Source organism: Parasteatoda tepidariorum, chromosome 7 (assembly GCF_043381705.1).
Source record: "Parasteatoda tepidariorum isolate YZ-2023 chromosome 7, CAS_Ptep_4.0, whole genome shotgun sequence".
Lineage (NCBI taxonomy): Eukaryota > Metazoa > Arthropoda > Arachnida > Araneae > Theridiidae > Parasteatoda > Parasteatoda tepidariorum.
This window is the reverse complement of record NC_092210.1, coordinates 73,642,282-73,667,917: the sequence shown is the minus strand read 5'-3', so window position 1 is coordinate 73,667,917 and position 25,636 is coordinate 73,642,282. Positions and strand designations below refer to the sequence as shown.

Below are 25,636 nucleotides of genomic sequence, written 5' to 3'. Positions count from 1 at the left end.
ACGCTTAACATTAACGATAAACATTATTTGGTCTGATTTACTGTCAAATTATTTTTTCAATGTATTCAATATTATTTTTACAAATATGAATATAAAATTCAAACAAATTTCAGGTCATGAGATGATAATAGAGATTAGATTAGATAACAATCACGAGGTTTGCGACATTGTTAGGTTTCGTAATTTTCAATTCCATTGTTTCACTGTATAATTTGTTGAAAATATAAACCGCTTCAAAATTGTATACAACTCCTGAGCTATTATTGCAACATCTGGATGGATCAGTGCAGAGATAGCATCTGTAAAAATACTTTTTAATCTTAACTTCTTAAATAAAAAATATTTAATTTCAATTCAAAAATAAACTGATAGAACTATATATGTAAATTTCAATTGGGATTAACACATTTCCATTATATTTTAGTGCCTTTTTGCTTAGCTATCAAGCATGGCAAGCAATTGAGCAATCAAAAGGACGTTTGAATGTTTTTGCAATAGTTATAGACAGGTATTGCAGGTATGTAAATTGAACATGAATATTTATCAATATTAAGTCATGTAGGTATATGAACTTATCTTGAATGAATGATATATCATTTTAAATAAATTAGTATTTCGCAAACGGCTGGCACAGCTTGCTTCCATCATTCCGTTTGAAATACATCAGTAATTTAGTTCGAGGAGAATACTGACACATTTTTTCACATATTTCACTGTTCTTAAAAGAGTAGCAAATATGTTACCTGACTTCTTTCCTTCTTTAGTAATTTACTATTTTTGACCGTTATTTTAAAATGATTAATTAAATCCCCAAATCGCAACGCTCTCCAATTCCCGTGGTTACTTCTCATTTATCGTTGCTTTTTCATTCATAAAAAGATACAAAAAAAATTTTTAATATAAAATATTTCATTTGAATACCCGTTCTGTGTACGGGTGAAAAAAGAAGATAATCAATAAATCAGCACTAATTAAAATCAAGCACAAAACTAAAAGATATATACCGACACGATTAATGAACCTGAAATAATTCCTTTTTCTTTTAATTATTATTTGGTGCCCTTCAGCAACTTTATGTTATTATAATAATCAAAGCAAGACTTTAGAAGTTCAGCCCATCAAAACAAAGATTTAAGTGTATTCAGTATTATTTGGCATAATTCTGTTTTTCATGGCAAACATTTGGTTTTCAAAACCGCAATCAAACAATTTCCCCCGATATTTAGCGGTCGTTAAATCCTACTTCCACAGTATCTATATTAAAACTATACAGTATTAATGCACTTCTAATAGGTTCAATGTACACTTATATAATACTTTGTACCTGTATTAATATACTTGGTATATATTATAATCGTGCCAATTACTATAAAACCAAAATTAAGTGAGCACCATTGACGACAATACTATCATGGCGATTTTTAATGATTTCTCTGAACGATAAAGTTCGTTTTCTCCCTTACTGTACTGTGTAGCAGATACTTATCTTTTTATTTTAATCAATACACATTACAAATATTAATTAAACATTGGTGTCAACAATAGTAAGGCGTATCGTTACGCATCTCCTAAACGAAATAGCAACATTTCCCATTTTGATTTTGATTTCTTTAGTACGTATCTTTTTCTTATTTCAGTTAATACTCTTTACCAAAACTAATGAATCATCATTCGCACCAGTGTTTGTACGGCTATTTTCATTTTTCAAATGACTCTACCGAGTAAACAAGCATTTCAAACGAATTTTAGGTTCAGGAATGAAATTTGCTCTTTGCAGCCGTTGTCCAAATTTCAAGACGATAGCGCAAATAGTTCTGAAGTTATTAAAAAAAAACACACGAGCTTGTCATATTATTATTTGTTTAGCCATGGATGAATAATTTAACAATAACTTGTTAGAGGAAATCTTTTCTTACTTGTTATTTGCTGCGCTGTAACACTTGCTCTCTGAAACTCTTGCTAACTGGAATATTTTGTCTGCTTGTCAGTTGGATTAGCGATTTCGCATAACGTGTTTACCTTAGAATTCAATCGTCAAATTCTTCAAGGTTTCATTTTATTTTTATTATTTTAGCTTTTATGCGAGCTTCAGAGCGCATAGTTCCAAAAGGAAGGAATATCACTAAAAATTGCGATAACTTTTGAACAAATCAGTACTAATATAACATTATATAATTTAGAACAAATAGTTCAATAAAGCTCGTCTTAAGTTCATAAATGAAAATGGCCCTTTCCACATCTCCAATTTTAACTTTGTTGTGGCTTTTCTGAGGACTGAAAAGAGGTTCACGTGGTATATTTTTTACTACAAGTTTAACATTTAATAATTATTGAACATTACATTTTTGTTGTACATTTTCTATGTGAATTTTTCTATAAAGTTTTGCAATTTCAAGTTTCTAAGTTTTTCAATTTTGTGTAAAAAATCTAAATGTAACGTCAAATAAAAAATGTATAAAATGTTCGCGAAATGGCACTTAAAACTGCAACAACTTCCAAACAAATTAGAATATAGAAAAAAATTCAAGTTCATAAATAAAAATATCTCTTTCAAGATATCAAAATTCAATTCAGTAGTTTGGTTTCTGTGGCCTGCAAAGTAGCCAACCTGAACTTTTTTATCTCAATTTTAACAGTTTATTAGTTGATGTATCTCGAATGTCAATTTTTTTTATCATGCACCCTATTCATTTTTTAACGAATCAACGTAATTTCAAGTTTAGAAGTCTTATAGTTTTTCATAACAAAACAAAATGTAACACAAAGCTAATCACATAAAAAACAGTGGCGTTGGTGCTTACTTTCCTTTAATATTGTGAGAAAATTATACATTTTTAGAAATTTCATTTAAAAATGTTTTTTTTTTCATTAAGTGTCACTGGATTTGAATTTTGAATTCAATAAGTTTGATAAAACAAATATTTATATTTTATTTAGTTATTTATTTTATTTTATTTGTATTTATTTTGCAGGTTAAATCTTCAAATAGCTGCAACAGCGCTACTTTATCTAATCATGCCGATATTGAGTTCGGGTCCGATTTGGAAATCTTCTTGGGAATCAGAACTTGAAAATTGTTACCACAATGGTTGGAAAAATGTGATGCAAATTCAAAATTATGATGCCTTGAATGAAATCGTGAGTAAACGAGACGGTAGGCCGAGAAACACATTTTTTTTTAAAAATTGCTGCCTTCAAAACTGCTGTTCTTGTTAGAAAGAGTTATTTATGAGGAATAAAAATCATCGGAGGCATCAGCAGATTCTGGAGACTGGTTTATTGAAAAACTAGGTGTAGTGTCACGATTTATAGCCAGATACGCAGCAATATTCGAATGCAAAGAAATCAGATACGAATTTATGTATGAGTCTGCAAATGGCAATCACGCAGAATTGAGTAATTAGGAGTAATTAGGGTGCTGATTTATCAAATTAACGTGACAACGACAAGCGTTAGAAGAATGCCAATAACTTTCCAATGTTTGTGTGATTTAAATTGTCGTTCATTACAAATTTGTATTACAGCGTGATCATGTATTCATTTGGTTATTATTTANAAACAAATTTCAGGTCATGAGATGATAATAGAGATTAGATTAGATAACAATCACGAGGTTTGCGACATTGTTAGGTTTCGTAATTTTCAATTCCATTGTTTCAATGTATAATTTGTAAAAAATATAAAGCGCTTCAAAATTGTATACAACTCCTGAGCTATTATTGCAACATCTGGATGGATCAGTGCAGAGATAGCATCTGTAAAAATACTTTTTAATCTTTACTTCTTAAGTAAAAAATATTTAATTTCAATTCAAAAATAAAGTGGTAGAACAATATATGTAAATTTCAATTGGGATTAACACTTTTCCATTATATTTTAGTGCCTTTTTGCTTAGCTATCTAGCATGGCAAGCAATTGAGCAATCAAAAGGACGTTTGAATGTTTTTGGAATAGTTGTATACAGGTATTTCAGGTATGTAAATTGAACATGAATATTTATCAATATTAAGTCATGTAGGTATATGAACTTATCTTGAATGAATGATATATCATTTTAAATAAATTAGTATTTCACAAACGGCAGGCACAGCTTGCTTCCATCATTCCGTTTGAAATATATCAGTAATTTAGTTCAGCTTAAGATGCCATATGTAATGGTTCAAGGAGAATACTGACACATTTTTTCACATATTTCACTGTTCTTAAAAGAGTAGCAAATATGTTACCTGACTTCTTTCCTTCTTTAGTAATTTACTATTTTTGACCGTTATTTTAAAATGATTAATTAAATCCCCAAATCGCAACGCTCTCCTATTCCCGTGGTTACTTCTCATTTATCGTTGCTTTTTCATTCATAAGAAGATACAAAAAAAAATTTTTTTATAAAATATTTCCTCTGAATACCCGTTCTGTGCACGGGTGAAAAAATAAGATAATCAATAAATCAGTACTAATTAAAATCAAGCACAAAACTAAAAGATATATACCGACACGATTAATGAACCTGAAATAATTCCTTTTTCTTTTAATTATTATTTGGTGCCCTTCAGTAACTTTATGTTATTATAATAATCAAAACACGACTTTAGAAATTCATCCCATCAAAATAAAGATTTAAGTGTATTCAATATTATATGGAATAATTCTGATTCTCGAGGCAAACTTTTGATTTTCAAAATTAATTGCAAGCAAACAATTTCCCCCGATATTTGGCGGTCGATAAATCCTATTGCCCCAGTATCTATATTAAAACTATACAGTATTAATGCACTTCTAATAGGTTCAATATACACTTATATAATACTTTGTACCTGTATTAATATACTTGGTATATATTACAAGCGTGCCAATTACCATAAAACCAAAATTAAGTGAGCACCATTGACGACAATACTATCATGGCGATTTTTGATGATTTCTCTGAACTATAAAGTTCGTTTTCTCCCATACTGTACTGTTTAGCAGATACTTATTTTTTTATTTTAACTATTACACATTACTAATATTAATTAAACATTGGTGTCAACAATAGTAAAGCGTTTCGTTACGCATCTCCTAAACGAAATAGCAACATTTCCCATTTTGATTTTGATTTTTTTAGTACGTATCTTTTTCTTATTTCAGTTAATACTCTTTACCAAAACTAATGAATCATCATTCGCACCAGTGTTTGTACGGCTATTTTCATTTTTCAAACGACTCTACCGAATAAACAAGCATTTCAAACGAATTTTAGGTTCAGGAATTATATTTACTCTTTGCAGCCGTTGTCCAAATTTCAAGACGATAGCGCAAATAGTTCTGAAGTTATTAAAAAAAGCCACACAAGCTTTTCATATAATTATTTGCTTATTCGTAGATGAATAATTTAACAATAACTTGTTAGAAGAAATCTTTTCTTTCTTGTTATTTGCTGCGCTGTAACACTTGCTCTCTGAAACTCTTGCTAACTGGAATATTTTGTCTGCTTGTCAGTTGGATTAGCGATTTTGCATAACGTGTTTACCTTAGAATTCAATCGTCGAATTCTTCAAGGTTTCATTTTATTTTTATTATTTTTAGCTTTTATGCGAGCTTCAGAGCGCATAGTTCCTTTTCCCAACTATTTTAGAAGTTCAAGTATGCTCTAAGTTTTTTTTTCTTTTAAAGTTTTTAATAAATAGTTTATTTTCGCAATTTAGTTTTATTTCATTATTCGATTGCTCATGTTAGTTTAATTCATGTTAGTTTTCCCCCTCATTACTTTACATAATTATTATAATATTATGTAAGTGCATTTTGTTAATATGTTAATCGTATTGAATGATCAGATAGGTAATCACCTGTGCTGAATAATAATCAAGTATACTTTGTTTAAGCTTATTAATAGATTCTGTATTAATGATGAGAAATAATTTAATTATTATCTATTTATCACGTCACATAATATCATATAGGAATTCAAATTGAAAACAGCTTTTATACCTCTTGAGCAATTTTCTTCTTTATAGTTTGTATACCTTTTATATTTTTAAAAATTCCGATAACAATCTTAAGATTCATAACTGGCCACATGTAAACTTTCCCTCTCTTATTCTTTTTTCTATATTTATTCATTTTTCTTTTGTTACTTTTTATTTGAAGTCAAGGAACCTTATGAAATGAAGATCACGTGAGAGCTAAATTTTTCTTCAATAATGAATGAATATTTATTATTTAAAACAAAACAAAAGGAAGGAATATCACCAAAAATTGCGATAACTTTTGAACAAATTAGTACTAATATAACATTATATAATTTAGAACAAATAGTTCAATAAAGCTCGTCTTAAGTTCATAAATGAAAATGGCCCTTTCCACATCTCAAATTTTAACTTTGTAGTGGCTTTTCTGAGGAATGAAAAGAGGTTCACATGGTATTTTTTTTATTTCAAGTTTAACATTTAATAATTATTGAACATTACATTTTTGTTGTACATTTTCTATGTGCATTTTTCTATAAAGTTTTGCAATTTCAAGTTTCTAAGTTTTTCAATTTCGTGTAAAAAATCTAAATGTAACGTCAAATAAAAAATGTATAAAATGTTCGCGAAATATCACTTAAAACTGCAACAACTTCCAAACAAATTAGAATATAGAAAAAATTCAAGTTCATAAATAAAAATATCTCTTTCAAGACATCAAAATCCAATTCAGTAGTTTGGTTTCTGTGGCCTGCAAAGCAGCCCACCTGAACTTTTTTATCTCAATTTTAACAGTTTATTAGTTGATGTATCTCGAATGTCAATTTTTTTTTCATCATGCACCCTATTCATTTTTTTACAAATCAACGTAATTTCAAGTTTAGAAGTCTTATAGTTTTTTCATAACAAAACAAAATGTAACACAAAGCTAATCACATAAAAAACAGTGGCGTTGCTGCTTACTTTCCTTTAATATTGTGAGAAAAATATACATTTTTAGAAATCTCATTTAAAAATGTTTTATTTTTTCATTAAGTGTCACTGGACTTGAATTTTGTATTCAATAAGTTTGATAAAACAAATATTTATATTTTATTTAGTTATTTATTTTATTTTATTTGTATTTATTTTGCAGGTTGAATCTTCAAATAGCTGCAGCAGCGCTACTTTTTCTAATCCTGCCGATATTGAGTTCGGGTCCGATATGGAAATCTTCTTGGGAATCAGAATTTGAAAATTGTTACCAAAATGGTTGGAAAAATGTGATGCAAATTCAAAATTATGATGCCTTGAATGAAATCGTGAGTAAACGAGACGGTGGGCCGAGAAACACATTTTTTTTTTAAAAATTGCTGCTTTCAAAACTGCTGTTCTTGTTAGAAAGAGTTATTTATGAGGAATAAAAATCATCGGAGGCATCAGCAGATTCTGGAGACTGGTTTATTGAAAAACTAGGTGTAGTGTCACGATTTATAGCCAGATACGCAGCAATATTCGAATGCAAAGAAATCAGATACGAATTTATGTATGAGTCTGCAAATGGCAATCACGCAGAATTGAGTAATTAGGAGTAATTAGGGTGCTGATTTATCAAATTAACGTGACAACGACAAGCGTTAGAAGAATGCCAATAACTTTCCAATGTTTGTGTGATTTAAATTGTCGTCCATTACAAATTTGTATTACAGCGTGATCATGTATTCATTTGGTTATTATTTAATTTTCAATGATAAGGGCACTTTAACCTTATTCGCTGGTATGTTAGATAACCCTTTGACAATTATTTTTGAAGCGAACTATAAGTTTATTTCTATGTGCACTTCTGCACATTTAAATCCTTTGTATTTAATAAAGAAAATATATGACCGTGCCAGTCAACTCAACGTTTCGTGCAATTCGATAAAAGCTACGGAAAAGATTTATGAGTACCAAAGGAATGTGGATTCATTATGTCCGCATTTTTCTTCTTAAAAGGCCTGGTTTCTTAAGACAAGCGCCATATCTGGGCGTCAGCGTTAAGTTGATATTACCCTGACGCCAACAAAATACTGTTTTGTTAGCTCATCGGGAGCAGTCGGTCCAGCGCAGACATTATCTCGCATTGCGCATGCGTTAATAACGTATACAAATATTTATTTTAAACTAGCTTTACCCTGCGAACGTTGCAACGCTTTCAGTTTGAATTTTAATTTTGTATTTAAGTGTGTAAATGATATTTGCAATTATGATTTGAAATGAGAATTTTATTTAATGGAGAAAAAAACCAGTGATAGTTTCAGCACTTAATTCTCTAGGATATCGTTAGTCCGTTTTAAAACAGACATGTATGGTGATGCCAGGAACTATGAAGCATATTTTGGATGATGATATGAAATAAGTTTGGATCAATGGCGACTTCAGGTATTTCTGCTGATATGAGCTGACCAATTTGACATGGTGTGATTTTTTTCAATAAGCCAAATCAGAATGTGTGCATGTGGCAATCCTCTTTTTTGCCATTCCAACACCGTGTCTCTCCAAAAACATGACGCTTCACAATGAAATCAAGTAAAGATTTCAATCTTTGTTTGAACACACGTGCTGTAATATCCTGACGATCCGATGATGATTGTCCTGGTAACAAAAGCTCTTAATTTCATCCCAAGCAGGATTGCATGTAAATATAGTAAATAAATCCGGTTAGTACTTGAATAGTGCGCAGTTGATTTGTGAACAGTCTTCTTTCCCGTTACTCTGATGTTTCCAACGATCGGGCTTGAGTAGTCCGTAATTGATTCGTTAACAGTCTTCTTTCCTGTTGCTCAGACGTTTCTAAGGAACGGGCTAAAACATTGTTTTCTCAATTAGTTTCAAGTTTTTTTTTCCCGTTCCTCCGATGTTTCTGAAACTCGGGTGTCCTCTTTTTGCGTGCTTGATATGTCGATCGACTAAGAGCGATTCGTTTAGGTGGTATGTTTTTGCAAATATTCTCTCTCAAGCAAAAAGAAATGTAAAAGTTGACAGTGGTCGCAAATTTGCTAAATCGAAAATTCACATATATATTTCAAATAATAAAAAGAGCAATAAAAATGTCATAAATAAAAAATATAAAAATGGTAAAATTCAAAACAAAAATCTATTTTTTAAATGAAATAAATAAAATGAATGTGAATTCGAAAACTTTGTAATAATAAACAATCTAATAGTTTTCAAATGATAACTGTCAGCAATGAAAACTTAAAAAACTATATTTAACTGCACTAACCTAAAATTGCATACTAAATATAAATAATTATATAAAACGTGAAATTTGCTTTTGCCTTTATTTTTATTANAGCGAGCAGGGGGCGAAGCCTCCTAGTAATTATATAAAACGTGAAATTTGCTTTTGCCTTTATTTTTATTAAATAGTTTTCACAATACTAAATCCGTGATACGACCAATAATTAAGAAATCTATTCTCGTTGATTTTACGTGCTTGTGCTCACCTTGCGTAAAGAATCTTGCGCGAATTATAGTTAAATATTAAAGTATATGTAATTTACTTTTCTAAATGAATAGAGCTATAAGGTAGAAATTATCACTGTTGTTATCTTCAAGATACTTGAAAACTGAATCGTTCAGAGCAAAATTTTAAACAATGGTTAACTTTTAATCAATCTAAAAATTGCATTTCGATTTTCGTTCATGCAGCTGGAACAGCTTTTCGCAGAATATTCTAATGTCGACAGTGACCTATCTGTATGCCAAGTTTCATAGCATTTGGTTGGTTGGTTTAGGAGTCTATAAAGGACAGACAGACAGTAACACACTCATTTATATATGTATATATATATATGAGGTGGTTATCGTCGACCAGTGTTTTAGAGAACAAATAATGACTTTGTCTAAGGAAAAACACATTATAGCTTAGCTGAATGAAGAAGAGGAAGAAGAAGCTATGTTTAATGTTAAAATCAAAAATTTGGCTGATTTCAATGTTCTGTTGGCAGTTGTCCGCCGTTGCTTCTATCGTTAACGTCACGTTGTAATCCAACTGCAGTTGATTTGGACGGCAGTTGTCGTTTAAGCAGAGCGCTCGATGACGTATGTTGTCAAACTCACTAATTGAACAATCAGAGGTAAGCGTTCGTTTCAAACTGACGCCGACCTGTCCTAAGAAATCATTCCTTTTACACCTATTTTCTCATTCAAAAATTAAAAGTTTCTTCAAATAACTTTTGGGTATTGGAATGTTATAGCATTCTATTTCGAACATATATTGCTTACAAACTAATACATTATTATTCTTAATGGTTAGTAAATCAGTCTCTGACAACAAATTTCTTGGTATTATGCATAAATAATAAAACTGATAAGCGCTTGCATTTATTTATTTCAACTTGTTTATTTATTTTATTTTTTTACATCTGGAACATTTCAAGTGGGTGCTAAGGCCGAAGGTAATATTTCATTAAAAAACAAACATTATTTTTTTCCTAATAATAGCAATTTCCCTCTATCTTACTACAACACTGATGTCCGAAAATTGAGTTCGAGGATGGTTTTTCAAATGCAAGTGTGAACAGCAGGGTTGAAAATCGATAAAAAATCATGCTATAGGATTCTAAAAATGTGAAAATGGGAAAGTTTTCCACAGTAACAATAAGGAACTTTATTGAAATATAGGTTTAAAACGCAATTGTACAAATGACCAAAATGTCAATGTTACACGGGATTGTCAAGGAAATTCCAGCCTCTAGTATGGAGTTTGATTAAATCTGACTGCATATGCAGAATTGACAGCGTCTGCTCATGCTGAGGACCAGATTGTTAAGAAGCTCTTGAGAAATCGCTGCCCATTCCTATTGCAGTGCTAATCGCAATTGCTGAATTGTTGTTGGCAGCTGGGGACGTGCTGCCAAGCGTCTCCCTAAGTGTCCCTCACGTGTTCAATCGGATTAAAATCCAGGAGCCTCACCGGTCATTCCATGCGTGCAATATCTTCACTCTCCAACAGTTCTGTGACAGCCACTGTACTATGAGGTGTAGCATTATCGTCCGTGAAGATTAACTCGACCCCATTATGCATCTGCCCAGTAGTTGTGTTTCTGGCACAACATTAAATGGCATCTCCGGTGGACTGGCGTTAATGGAAAACACCTTACTGGCCGTCATGCAAATAGACCACCCTTGTTTAGTCTCCTGACCACGGCAAAGCATATCGGGGTGTCTAGTATTTTGCTGTGAGGGCCAAGCGTTTTATCCTGATGTCAGCCGTCTGTGCCTTCTAGACTGTAGGATTATACATCGGTCGTCCGTTTCAATGGTTGGGCAAAGACGACCTCTACTAAACCTATATCAAAAAACTAAACCTATACAATATCAAAAAAATAATTTTTGTACTCACTCTAATCAAAATGTGCTATATTTTCCCCGGAATGAAATGCATTTAGAAAAAAAAAATATTTCTCATTTAAAAACTACATTCCACCATTTTTATTATACTTAAANCAGTCTCTGACAACAAATTTCTTGGTATTATGCATAAATAATAAAACTGATAAGCGCTTGTATTTATTTATTTCAACTTATTTATTTTTTTTTATTTTTTTACACCTGGAACATTTCAAGTGGGTGCTAAGGCCGAAGATAATATTTCATTAAAAAACAAACATTATTTTTTTCCTAATAATAGCAATTTCCCTGTATCTTACTACAACTCTGATGTCCGAAAATTAAGTTCGAGGTTGGTTTTTCAAATGCAAGTGTGAACAGCAGGGTTGAAAATCGATAAAAAAATCATGCGATAGGATCCTAAAAATGTGAAAATGGGAAAGTAAATAAGTTGCAAAAATGTTTTCCACAGTAACAAGAAGGAACTTTATTGAAATATAGGTTTAAAACGGGATTGTCAGGGAAATTTCCGCCTTTAATATGGGGCTTGATCAAATCTGACTGCTATGCGGGAGTGACAGCGTCTGCTCATGCTGAGGACTAGGTTACTAAGAAGCTCTTGAGAAATCACTGTCCATTCCTATTACAGTGCTAATTGCAGCTGCTGAACTGTTGCTGACGGCTGGGGACGTGCTGCCAAGCGTCTCCCTAGAGTGTCCCTCACGTGTTCAATCGGATTAAAATCCATTAGCCTCACCGGACATTCCAGGCGCAATTTCTTCACTCTCCAACAGTTCTGAGACAGCCACTGTACGATGAGGCGTAGCATTATCGTCCGTGAAGATGAACTCGACCCCATTGTGCATCTGCCTAGTTGTAGTGTTTCTGTCACAACATTGAATGGCATCTCCGGTGGACTGGCGTTAATGGAAAACACCTTACTGGCCGTCATGCAAATAGACCACCCTTGTTTAGTCTCCTGACCACGGTAAAGCAAATCGGGGTGTCTAGTATTTTGCAGTGAGGGCCAAGCGTTTTATCCTGATGTCAGCCGTCTGTGCCTTCTAGACTGTAGGATTATACATCGGTCGTCCGCTTCAATGGTTGGACAAGGACGACCTCTACTAAACCTATATCAAAAAACTAATCCTATACAATATCAAAAAAATAATTTTTGTACTCACTCTAATCAAAATGTGCTATATTTTCCCCGGAATGAAATGCATTTAGAAAAAAAATATTTTCTCATTTAAAAACTACATTCCACCATTTTTATTATACTTAAACATCCTAACAAGAACAAAAGCGATTTCAAAAGAAAAGAGTAATTTTTGGCCTACCTAAAAAAACAAATATATCTTACTCTTTACTTTTACATTTACATTTTAACCTTCTTTATAGCGCAATTAGATATTTTTAGTGTTCTTTTGAAATTAACTTGTAATTTCTAAACAAAGTTTTGCTTTTTATTTCAGTGTATGGTGCATACTTGGTTTATTGCTAACATAATGCAGCATTTGGTAATTTCCCTTCCTTTGATGATTGCGATTTACAGGTAGAATTTTTACTCTAATTATCAGTATTTTTTATTTATGTTTCAAGAATTATTTTCAAGATAAGTACACTTTGCAAGTGCTGTAACATAAGATGTAAGCACCGAGGAAGAAACGAGAACTCGATTGAAATCTCTCAGATTACAGGCGGTAGATATAAGTGATTTTGCGCGAAAAGCAATACCTGCCATAAACTAATTATAGAATTCAAAGCACGCAATGATTTCCTTCCATAAATGAGTTTTCTACGATCAATCTGGAACGCTCTATATAATCCAGGTGAAAAACCTACCTACTACAGTAGACCAGTAGCGTGAAGTCAAAGGCCCACAGCAAAAGGGGGCATCCAATCATAGCCTTCTACAAGGTGAATCGAAGCAAATAGGAGGTCCGAACAAAATTGCGGAGATAGATGAGAGTCTTTTTACATACTGCATAAACAACGGTATTTTAAAAAGTAAAGCCGGTACTTTTCAGACAGTTAAACTTTGATGTACGTGACTTTAAACCCAGTATATTGCTGTAGTGAGAAAAGTAATCCCATTTGAAAAGTGATGATACGTTTACATTTGAACTAAGTGACTGTTTTCTTCTGCTTGGGACAACTATAGATTAAGATGCTCAATGGTGACTAATTAAATTTATTTTTCATGAACTCAATTAAAAAATACATTTTTATCGCTTTTTAATACCACTTTATTCAAATTTTTATCATAAAATTCCTTAAAATCCATTCAATATATGTAAATGGATTAATAAATCTTATGTAAAACCCTCGTCAAAGATAAAAAAAATCCGTAAAAAACCGCTACCCAGACTATAGAGGATTAACTAGCTCTAAACTTTGTGGATCAAAAATTTGTTCTTTTACGGGTATGATCCAGCTTCTTTTATTATTATGTTTTAAATCAAAACTAACTTAATCCAGCAACAAAAAAGGAAAAACAGAGAATAATTTTAGAATTAAAATAAAGTAATATTTTTTATTTCAACTTTTTTTCCATTTCAAACCGCTACACATAAACTACTCTTCAACTCGTATTTGAAACGATGCAGTTAAAAACAAGATTTTACTTATGTATTCTATTCACTCACTGATTTCAAACTCAATTAATGACTTGAAATTTCTACTTCGTTGCTAAGATTTTAAAAAATTAAATGCTATTTTAAACCCTTAACGTAATTCCTCAATCAAGTTAGCAGCGTATATTATTCTGAGCACATGTCTCATGTGGCACTTAAAATATCTTGTGTTTTATTTCCTCTCTCTGCCTTCTTTTTTTCTTTTTACTGATAAAGTTACTTTGATTTCGTTCATCTGACTTACAAATGCATTTTTTTGTAGGTACCCCAAAGCTGGAATATTTATGGGGTTGCTTTTGTTTTTTGTACCATGTTTTTATTACGGCTATCAACTTTTTAAATTCCAATATCCATTTCTGTCATTTAACTCAGTCATATTTGTCCAGTAAGTCTAATGTTTTATTAATATTTTTAAATGATTTTTTTCAACCCTATGGGTTCTCGTTTGGTAATTACTGTCAAACTTTCGTTACTAGAAAAAGCTCTCTCAAATATGAGAAAAGATAACGGAATGACGCCTTACTCACAAGACCTCACCACCAAATCAATGTACCTGACATAATTCTAATGCAGTTTTCAATGACAAAACGTTTCTTCTTTACAATACTCTGCAATCCAGTTTTCTTGACATTTCTTAATTGGTTTCCAAATTTTAGGAAAGTTTTCATTTTTCAAGTAATATTTAATCAGATTTTTATACCAATTTTTAAGATGATTTCCCAACATTTAATATTAGTATACAAAATGTAATTAAAGTATTTATTTGGTTAAAAACAGGAACAACAATAAAATGTGTTCAATGAGAAAAAGTAAAGAGAGATTCTTTATCTAACTAAAGTTACAGAGCTGTAACAACAACTTCAAAATTGTCTGAAAAAATGGATATTAGAAGAGAGACAGATTGATCACTGTCGGTTACTGCACTTAGCAAAGTTTCTCTTAAAGTATGCTTCCTTACTCCACGCCAGTGGTTATAATATTGCTACACTATTGATAGGTAGTGATAAAAAAATGAAATAGAGTGCAAATTATGTCAGATTTTATACTTTAGACGCATTTTGTCAAGGGTACAATTGTGATCAAAAGTTAACACTAAATAATGATAGCTAGTAATTTTTAGTCGTTAAAAGTAGCAAAAAGGTAGGATGACATTCTGTCCCAGTGGTACTTTGTTGGAAAATAAGTTATTTACGATAAACAGGAAGAATTTTATTTTTAAAAAAAGATTTAATTTTAAGAGGAAAGTATAAAAGCAGATCATACCTGAATTTAGAACATGCCAAAGATAGAGCATAGATCAGCAGTCTTAACAATTCCAGGCAGACCATCTTTTCTTATATCAAAGCAACTTTTTCTTTAAAAAAATAAATCCTCTGAACATCTTTTCTCAAAACCAACATTTCGTTCCCTCATTACTCTAACTTGAACCATTTTCCTTCATCTTTTCCGCTCGAACAAAGCTCTACATCAAAAACTATCCTTACAGAATCATTAGATGATAAACACAGATATTTTGAAAAGTCAGATTAAGTTTGCAAACGACTTTCTTATGTGTACGCGTATCAGAAGTGGATATAAGTGCTCCTACAGTTAGTTAGGGTAACGATGTGATTTGTTTTATTTCTAACTATATCAGGGAAAAATATAGTTCCAATTACTAAAAGTTCCAATTACTATTTTTGGTATGGCGCTAAAATAAAAATGCAATATTTACGTTTTAAACGCTACACTTTAATTTTGACCAAAAAGAGAAAAGGCGTTAACTTTTTTTATATATGGAAATTTATTTCCCCAAAAGCTAAGATGAGCGGTTTTAATTATTATTGCTATTAATCTCGAGTTTCTTAAAAAATATTTTTTGGAATGTGAAGAAAAAAATTCTGAAAGTTGAAAAATATTTTTCTTATTATTATTATTAAAAACAGTAAGGGTTACAAACAACCAAATTCGAATTTATATTATTAGACAATTTAAAAACATTTAGCTTTTGAAAACTCTCTACTTGAAGAGTTGTACTTATTTACAAAGAAATATTGACTGCGTTTAGGCAATGAAGAAACAATATTTTATAAATTGTTATTTAAATTTATATATTTATTTTACCAACAAAAATGACTTACTCTTAAATTTACCAAAAGATAAGATAAATACAATTTTTTTTTCTTTTTTTAGCGTTATTGAAGAAGTAACAAAAAAAACTTATTTATATCAATCGTTCCACCTTCCCGCCCAACTAATTGGAATGCTTTCTGGTTGGGTCTGTCTTAAATATGGAAAACAAAAGCTACCTAAAGTGAGTATAATATCTTAAGGCACTTGTTTGGGCACTTTGTAAACACTGAGAGCAAAAACATTAACAGCAGCTGGTTCTGAATACCATTGATATTTATATAATAAGTGCTAATTATTCACTACTTATTTAATATACTATTAATACTAAATTGCGTTATCTTAAAATATTTTACACAGCATTGTAACTTATATATTGTTGTCATTTGTTAAATGTATAGTCAAGTAACAATCCTATTTAAATTTTATACTATTTATTTTTATCTGTCTAGGCACTATTATTTTTTATATTCATTTATTCTTTTATTCATTTTTGTTGTTTTATTTCTTTATGTATGCTACTCGTATATTTCCTAAGAACACACAAAAAAAAGCTAAAATTTTTTAAAAATTAATTTAAGGATGGGTAACTAAGTTTAAAATGCTTACTACAATTTTTTATTTTTGTCATTTGTAAATTGTATAATCAAGTAACCGTCCTATTTAAACTTTATACTCCTAATTTTATTTGTTAACACCTAGACACTATAATTTATTTTATTTTATTTATTTATTTTATTTATTTTATTTATTTTATTTATTTTATTTATTTATTTTATTTATTTATTTTATTTATTTATTTTATTTATTTTATTTTCTATACAATTTCAAATTTATAGAAATATAACAAGCTATTGAAAACTGAAATCCCGAAGTGGGCCTATGCCTTTCTAAAATATACCAATATACCTGATCTATAGAATATATCTGATATATAAAATATACCTGATAAAAAATATGTGTAACAAATAACAATGTAAGGAAAAAATGATTAACTAAATATTAGTATAATTAGCTTAATTTTTGTTGAGCTCATCGTCGTGTATTTTTTTTTAATTCAAAATGGCATATAAAAATTTGTCATATTTTGACCTCTCTCACCAAGATTTAAAAACACTATTACATTCAAAGATTCAAGTTATTAGCCTCCCTACTTGTTAACGTCTATCAAAGACGTTGTGTCTTATACTTCTTGGAGTAAAATAGTTAAATTAACGCACGTTAATATATTTTGCCTACAATTACTCGTTTTTTTTTATTTATTTATTTTTAAAAAAATAATGTTCCTATCAGTTAAAACTCTTTGCTAGCAAAGTTTTTAAAATTTCCCTATCTGACTATTTTGGAAAAGTATTTATCAACTTTATTTCAGTAATAATAAACCCAAAATTTGATATAAGAAATAGAGTAGTTAGAATATAGTAGAATAGAGTACGAATAGAGCTTCTAGGAATAGAATAGTTAGTTGTTATAGTTACTTTATTTGTTAATGTAGTTCGTGAAATGTCTAGTTACATATATATAAATTTATTTATTTTTAATTTTTTTCTGTTTTTTATTAATTTTTAATAGTTATTTAGATATTGTAGTGGTAATAACCACGGTCAATTAATTTGAACTTGAAAAATATTTTGATCTAAGTATCCTCCATAGGTATCGAGCTATGAAAAAGTAACNTCACATCCTCCCACCTAAGTTAACAACATTAACAAAGTTAACTTACATAACTTAAAGATATCTTATGTTAAAATGACACTTTACAAGAATTTGAAATAAAAATTAAAGTTCTAAATCACTATGGAGTTCTTATAAATATAGTTTGTCAAGCCCTTTTAACAGCTTGTCCACTCCCTGTAAAATAAACGGCACAGGTAAAAATACATATCCAGCCCTTTGAATTGTCTTTCAAAATCACAGGACCAGCAAAGTCCACACCCGTTACTTGGAAAACAGCTGCATCTTGAGCTCTCTCACTTGGTGGAGATGCAGTTTGTGGGTCTACAGGTTTGGCAGAAAAACGCTTGTTATAAATATATAGCCAGAATTACAACCGCAATAGCCTCTGTGGATGACAACATGCTTGCCGCTACCTGGCGTGAAATTAACTATCGACTTGATATTCTCCGTGTCTCCGTGCGACGAAGGGGGCACACGTGGAAGTTCATTGACAAGGGTTATGAAACATTTTGAGTCTATCTAACCATTTATGCTATTAATTTCAATCTATCTTTATTATTTTAGGAGTTATAAAACATCAAAATGGGTCCGGGAGTTTATAAACACCCTGTATTACGCAGACAGTTAAATAGTTAAAATATTTTGAAAATATTTTTTTTAGCTAAACGCAATTTAATCTGTATTAGGCGTATTATTAACAAATATCCACATATCATATCATGTTAAGAATGGTTTTTATTAATATTTTTGTAATAAGTGAAAGTCAGCATGCCATTCGTTTACTTTTCAAAATTCATTATTTTCCTCTCAACTCAAATTGAATCCAGAAATATATGGATATTGTGCGTCATTAGACCTAATTCACCAGACATATTTGAGCACTAATTTCTTAAAATAGTTCAGCTATTTAAAAAAAATTTAAAGTAAAATGTCTTTAGGAAGAAACGCACTTAAATCTGAAACTTTTTTCTTATGAAGAACGAAAATGTCCCAAGAACTAATGAAAAATATGGCAAAAAATAAATAATAAAAAATATAGATTTTCATTTATAGCAAACTAAGCTCTGTTTTGCTTGAGACAAAAAAAAAACTTACATTTAAGATTATATTTGACAGAAATCTTTATCGAAATCGGCCTGCCAAATTCCACTTTTATGATGAGTTGTAAGGTATTAAACAATAATTTAGGGATATCGTGTACTTAGTACTGATTTATTCCATCAATAATTTCAAAATCCTTTTGAAATTTATTTACCAAAGTTGAATTTAGCTTAAAACTTTTGCTTATTACTGCATAACATCAAATTCGGCTTAAAAATTAAGCATTCTACTGCATAACATCAAATTCAGCTTAAAGCTTATGCTTACTTCTGCATAACGGATTAAAACTTTTGTGCAACTTAAAATTCGGATTAAAACTTTTGTTTAATACTGAATATCATTTTGCATCAATTAAGTACAATGATTAATGTTCCTTCATATGTCATTTAATTTTTCATTTTTCATAGACTTGGGTTATTACTGGATGGATTTTTTCCATACTGTGCTTCATCGCAGTCACAGGCTCAGTATTTTTACCCATAAAAGACCTGAGAATTACTACATTCTATAATATTGCTAGAGTTCCTGCCATGGCTTTCATAACTAGTTGGATACTATACTCCTGTGAGGCTGGTCATGGAGGTACAAAATATTTTTTTATCATATATATAATTGAAAAAGGGAGAAAATTATATACTTCTTGCTTATAACTCCAGAGCCGTTTGTACAAACGTCTAGAAATTTCCGCCGCAAAGTGAGGGAAGGAATTTATGCCACCGATTTTTTGTAATTGAAATTAACGTTCGCGAATTTAAGATGAAATAGTTTCAAAGAAAATACGGATTAAATAAAAGCATATTACTTTAACATTTTTGCCTTATATTATAGCAGTTCAAATAGGAAACGGCCTCTCTCTCTCTTAATTTATTGATTAATTAATTTATATTTTGTTATATTTGACGCGTGAGTTTCTTCCACTTTTTTTTTCAAATTTGAGCTTATTAATTGAACATTTCAGGAGAAAGTCAAAGCATTTTTTTCTAGAATGGATAAATAGTCGTTTTTGAAAGTAAAAAAAATAAATAAATAAAGCTCTTAAAATAGTAATAACTTTTAAACAAACTGGTATTTCAAAAGAAAAAAAAATTATGCAAAGTTCAAAAATGGAAAGATTTCCTTCATAACGAAACATTTTAACTCCGTCGCAAATTTTACGGGATGTAGATCGACCGTTTCGTATTTTTTACGTGCGCGTTTCGCAGTTCACAATTCTCGAACTAATGATCCAATGTTAATTTTTTCTGTCTTTTCTGTGCATTCTTTTAGTCCCAATGTGATTCCAAGTTTTTAAGTCCGCTAGTTTTTCCGCAACTCTTCTAAATGTAACGTAAAAAAAGCGTGAAAAAGATGGCGAAAAAAAAATACTTATAATTACAATGACTTTCGAACAAATTGAAATTCGCCTGTCCTGTACCTTATATACTTTTCTACACGTTATAATAATTTCAAATTTTTAAGTCTTAAAAAAGTGTGGGAAAATAGCAAAAAAAAAGCATTTAATATTGCAGTGATTTTCGAACAAATTAGAACAAAGAAGCATGGTGCTATATTTATAAGCAAGTATGGCAATTTCGGCATGTTATATTTCTACGGGCTATGGAGCTTCTCTCTGGATATTTTTTACTACAAGTTTACCAGTTAATAATGTTCAAACTAAGAATCGATGGGAGATTTTTTTCTGTCGTATTTCCTAAACATTTTTTGACACGCCGTCGAACTTTTTGCTGTTGCACTTAAATCTTATAACTTCATCGCAACAGAACAGAATGAAATGTAAAATTGAACACCCACAATGGAAGAGGCGCAGTGCTCACAATTTTTTAACATAGTTAGAAAGTTTATGTATTAATGCATTTATATTGGTTCTGGCATTTTGTAGAAAATTCATTTTAATAAAATTTGAAAATATTCCACACATTGCAAATTTGTCCCACTATGGATACTTTGCACTGAAATTCTTAAATTAATATTTCACAATAAATTATACATGTTTAATTCTCCCTATATCTTTCCTTCCAAAAAGTTTTTTTATTTGCAGTTGTATTTTCAATAGAACAGAGATGTTACGTAGTTCATAAAAAATTTTCAAATTGTGGATTTTAGACGTTTTACACGTGACCAACAAATTAATTATTTTTCGTTCATAGAAGGATGCCATTCAAGTGTATTCTCGTTGCATTGTGCTGAAAAATTGAAAAATGCTTTATTAATTTTAGATAAAGAAATTTGGTTTTTAAAAATATTAAGTACAGCGCAGTAAGTAGGCCATCTGAATCGCAGCAACTAAAACAATATATTGAAAATTTAATTTAATTTTAAAAAAACATTCTTTTAACGCGGTAAAGGTGGTTTGACCAAAATAAAAAAGAATCAAAATCACTTTTTAAGTAAACTCTAAGCTAAAGATAATGGAAAACTTTTAAATTGTCTTTAAAAGGGATTTTTATCTATTTTTATTAGCAATTGGACATTTATCTATTATTATTAGCAATTGTTACCTTAAATTGAGATGCAAACGTATTAAAATTAATTTGAAAAATATACTAGAGGCCAATTTCATTTATTTGTACAAGTTTTAATTAATTTTCAATTATTCCGAATTTCTTATTCCGCATTCCGAGACTAAAACAATACTTTAATATAGTTTTTGATGATATTATCAGCGGATTTATTACATTGTTTGAATTCTAATTTTTTGGATACTTTCTTTTTGTTTTGTTTTGTCGCACTGTACAAAACAAATTAATCTACTTTTTATAAATATTATTTATAGGTGTTGTCAACAAAATACTTTCTTCGAAGGCATTCCTTCCACTAAGTCGTATAAGTTATACCATTTACATAGTGCACCCTTTATATTTGATATTTAGGGATGCTATTAATGCTGAAAGACGCTACATGGATANTATACCTCATACCAGTCACAGAGCCTCTGTCAAAGACATGGAGAGGTGAGCGGCCATCCAACATGATTCCTGCTTAGACCGTTAAACCTGCTCCGCCATAATGGTCGATTTCACAAACTTTAGAGGGTAGGTAGTGGATCCCTGGTTTTCTCCATACGAACGTACGGCGAGAATCGGTGTTTAAGCTGAACCGGGACTCATCAGTAAAGAAAACGGTCGCCCATTGATCCACACTCCAATCTCAAAGCTCTCTGAACCATACTGAACGGACTCTCCTGTTCGTAGAAGTGAGCAGGACGCAAACAGCAGGTCTTCTCTCTCACGAAATCGTTTGGAAACAGTCGCCCTTGATACACACGGGATCATGTGGCTGCATACAAGTCACGAGAGAGCTGAGAAGCTGTAGTCCCTTTGTTACACCTCGCTATATAAGACAAATAGCGATATTCTCTGGAAATTGTGGCTCTTGGACGACCTTGCCCAGGCTTTCTCTCGATGAATCCGGAGTCCTGGAACTGTTTCCAAAAGTTTCATATGACGCTGGGTGTTAAATTGCACTCTCTAGAAATCTGAGATTGACTTGCTTTTATCCTCCCCACAATTCGCCACCTCTTTCCATCATCTGAAATTTCGAGGTTGCTCATTTTTACTGTTACAATTTGAATTTAACCTATTGCTGCAAAGTAACTCCGAGAAATTCTTGGATGTGCGCTTGCGAACGAAATGTGTATTAACTTACGCACACTTATAAAGCCTGCTTCTTTACTGGCTCCTCCTACTTACACTTGTACGCTTACGCATTTGATGTACAAGATTTGTATTCTTGTCTAGAAGCAGTGGTTTTACATTCAGTTCTGTTCCTCTTATGAAATTCGATAAAATATGCAAATTCTCTTAATTTATTTCACCAGTGTATTATACAAATACAACATTTGGTGCGTTACACTTCTGACACTGCCAATTATAATACCTGTGACAATATTCCAGGGCCTTTACTATGTTTAATATAAATACAATATTTTGGTGAGTTGATCTTGGAACACTAGCAATTGTTATTCTTCTGAAAATGTTCCAGAACTTATTCTATGTATTACATAAATACAATATTTGGTGTGTTATTCTTATGAAACTGTTAATTGTAATACTTGCGACAACATTCCAGGTCCTTACCTATGCCTTATATAAACACAATATTTGGTGTGTTACCTTTATGACACTGTCATTTGTAATTGTGACAATATTCCAGGGCATTTACTACGTATTATATGAATACAACTTTTAGTTTAAAATATGTCTTACTTTACTAAATCTGAAAATAACTAGTTTGAAAAAAGAATTTAAATGTCTTTTACAAAATGCAGACTTTTAGATGATTCTGCTACCCTTGTGACATTTATTTGTTGAGTAATAAATAAACAACCAAAAAACTTAAATTGTAAAAAAAACGACGTTTGAATTATTCTGATATGATTATAATCTATAAAAAAATAGATATAGAGTTATTTCATTTCCTAAAAAAAATGAGGAAGTTTCTTATTTAAATGGGTATTGGCCCATATTTAAATAAAGTAACGTTTTATAAGTTTTCCATGTCCAAAAGAAAACAAGTATTTTTGAACACCCTATGCTGAGAAAATCAAGCAATAAGCTTGTAATTTGTATCGATTACTTAAGTTGTCATTTTTAACAATCGCATAAAATTGCGTAAAACTAGAGTAAATATTTAAGGAGATATGGACATTTTTATATAATGTAGTAAATCGTATTTGGCAACCAATAAAAAGGTTTGAATTGAATGTCTTGAAAATTTAAAACGTTTCAAGCAATTTTCTAAGTAGTTTAACTACTTTTTTAAAGAAAACTCAAAACAATCAGGCGTTTCCCAAAATTGGGGATCATTGCCCAATTTTGGTATGTAAAAGTATGTTTTCTTTCCTAATACCATCACATATCGGTTTCCGGACTATTATTGTAAGGTATGATCATTTGTTATTAATTTTGCATTATTATACGAAATGAAATTTGTGGAAAACCCCTGATCATTTTGAACATTGCTTTAAAAAGTGCAAGAACTACTTCGAAAATAGCATGAAACTTTTAAATTTTTTAGGATATTCAAATCTAACTTTTTTCATTAGCTCGCAAATACGATTCACTACAAAATAAGGAAAAGAAATTTTTTTAAATAAAGTCTTATACTCTCACTTTTTAGAATGATTTATTACGTAAATAAAAGTTTCAAATTCATAGACACTAACTTTTTTAAAATTATGTATTTTGGTTTTTTAAAAAAAATTATCAGTAAAAACTATTTCACTGCTTTTTACTTACTCATAAATTAACTCATAAAAAATATTTATTTAAGATAATAATAGGACATCGTACAAGACTGAATTATTATCTTTATATGATTTATTAGTTCAATTTATTCAAAACGATTAACTCGGACTTCATATTGTTCCCATATTTATAAATTGTNATTTATAGGCACTAACTTTTTTAAAATTATGTATTTTGGTTTTTTAAAAGAAAATATCAGTAAAAGCTATTTCACTGCTTTTTACTTACTCATAAATTAACTCATAAAAAATATTTATTTAAGATAATAATAGGACATCGTACAAGACTGAATTATTATCTTTATATGATTTATTAGTTCAATTTATTCAAAACGATTAACTCGGACTTCATATTGTTCCCATATTTATAAATTGTATTTTTTTTTCTTTTTCAGATTGGAGAATTCATATTTTTTTTTCTATTCTCAATATTCGCGGGCTTCCTCATGTACATCATAATAGAAATTCCTTTTAATAAAATTATAAGTCTATTGACGAAAAATTTTAGAGTTTCAACACCACACAATGGCAGAAGGGAAGAACCTTTCAATGAAACTAATGATCCATTGAAGGAAAGAGCTCTACAAGTTCAACACCGCCCAATGCGAGAGCTCAAATCGGAAACTGGTTAGGATATTAAATAAAAACTAGAACATAAAATCACTAATGTGCAACCCTTTTAATTCCTGTATTGCAAATATTCAGCTCAGAAAAAAAAGCTAAAATGCATCCGTTAATTCTCTGAACGGGTGATAAATTTTATAAAAATCAAATTTTTTTAAATAAAATACTTCATGATGTTAGAACAGTTTTATCATTACGAAATGACATTTTTTGTAAATATATGCTTTCTTTACACTTACATTGGCTAATGGCTGAGTTCAAAATTTACCTTGAATATTGGCATAGAAATTCTATAATTGTAGTTTTATTGAGAAAGATTATATAAGACGCAAAACACACTATAAAATAATGTACTTTTACAGAAATTCATACCAATGCTCAATAAAAATTGTTTTTCCTTCAAACCTGATTTAAATCGTCCGTTTGTTGTCAATAGCAACAAGACGTTTTTTTGTTTCAACAAGACGTTGTGAGTGTAAAAGAAAAAGGTCTTGTTGCTTTAAGCAACTACAATATAGAAGAAAGTCGGATTAGTGGTGAACTGTTCTGTGTAGTTTAAGAGTTTTTGGCTGGACCAGAGATATCCTGTATGTAGTTACACAGATGATGAAAACTTTGCAGGAATGGAATTCGACAAAAATTTGTTTGGCCTCTTTGTAAAAATACGATTCGAAATGCATTAAACATTTATTAACAAATGATTACTTGATTTATGCAAATTCTTTTCGTTTTCTTCTTTCCTTTCATTTTTTCTCAAATATTAGAAATTTAAATAGTATTAAAACAAGTTATTTTTGCATTTTAAGTTCTTCAATGTTGCGAATACACTAATATAGTAAATGAAATCATTTGCAAAGTAAAATGTAAAATTTCGTAATACGTCACTTGGCCTATTTTAATGATGGGTAAAAAGGTATCACTTCTTTTCACCCATCAGAAAGCGATTT

The 25,636-nt window shown here is 30.4% G+C and overlaps 1 protein-coding gene across 5 annotated transcripts in view; it reads left to right on the top strand.

Annotated features, from left to right (window-relative positions):
• LOC107440795 (nose resistant to fluoxetine protein 6) overlaps positions 1-25,390 on the top strand; it is a gene marked incomplete at its 5' end in the record, with an annotated part of 37,943 nt that extends 12,553 nt beyond the window's left edge. For 2 of the 5 annotated variants that reach the window (XM_043055876.2, XM_071183637.1), the window contains 8 exon segments: positions 3,881-3,973; positions 7,078-7,243; positions 12,773-12,852; positions 14,196-14,318; positions 16,106-16,226; positions 19,228-19,402; positions 21,594-21,740; positions 24,461-25,390. In XM_043055876.2, coding sequence (XP_042911810.2) covers positions 3,881-3,973; positions 7,078-7,243; positions 12,773-12,852; positions 14,196-14,318; positions 16,106-16,226; positions 19,228-19,402; positions 21,594-21,740; positions 24,461-24,540 — 985 coding nt within the window. 5 annotated transcript variants of the gene reach the window in all.
• Between the last annotated feature and the right edge of the window lie 246 nt (positions 25,391-25,636).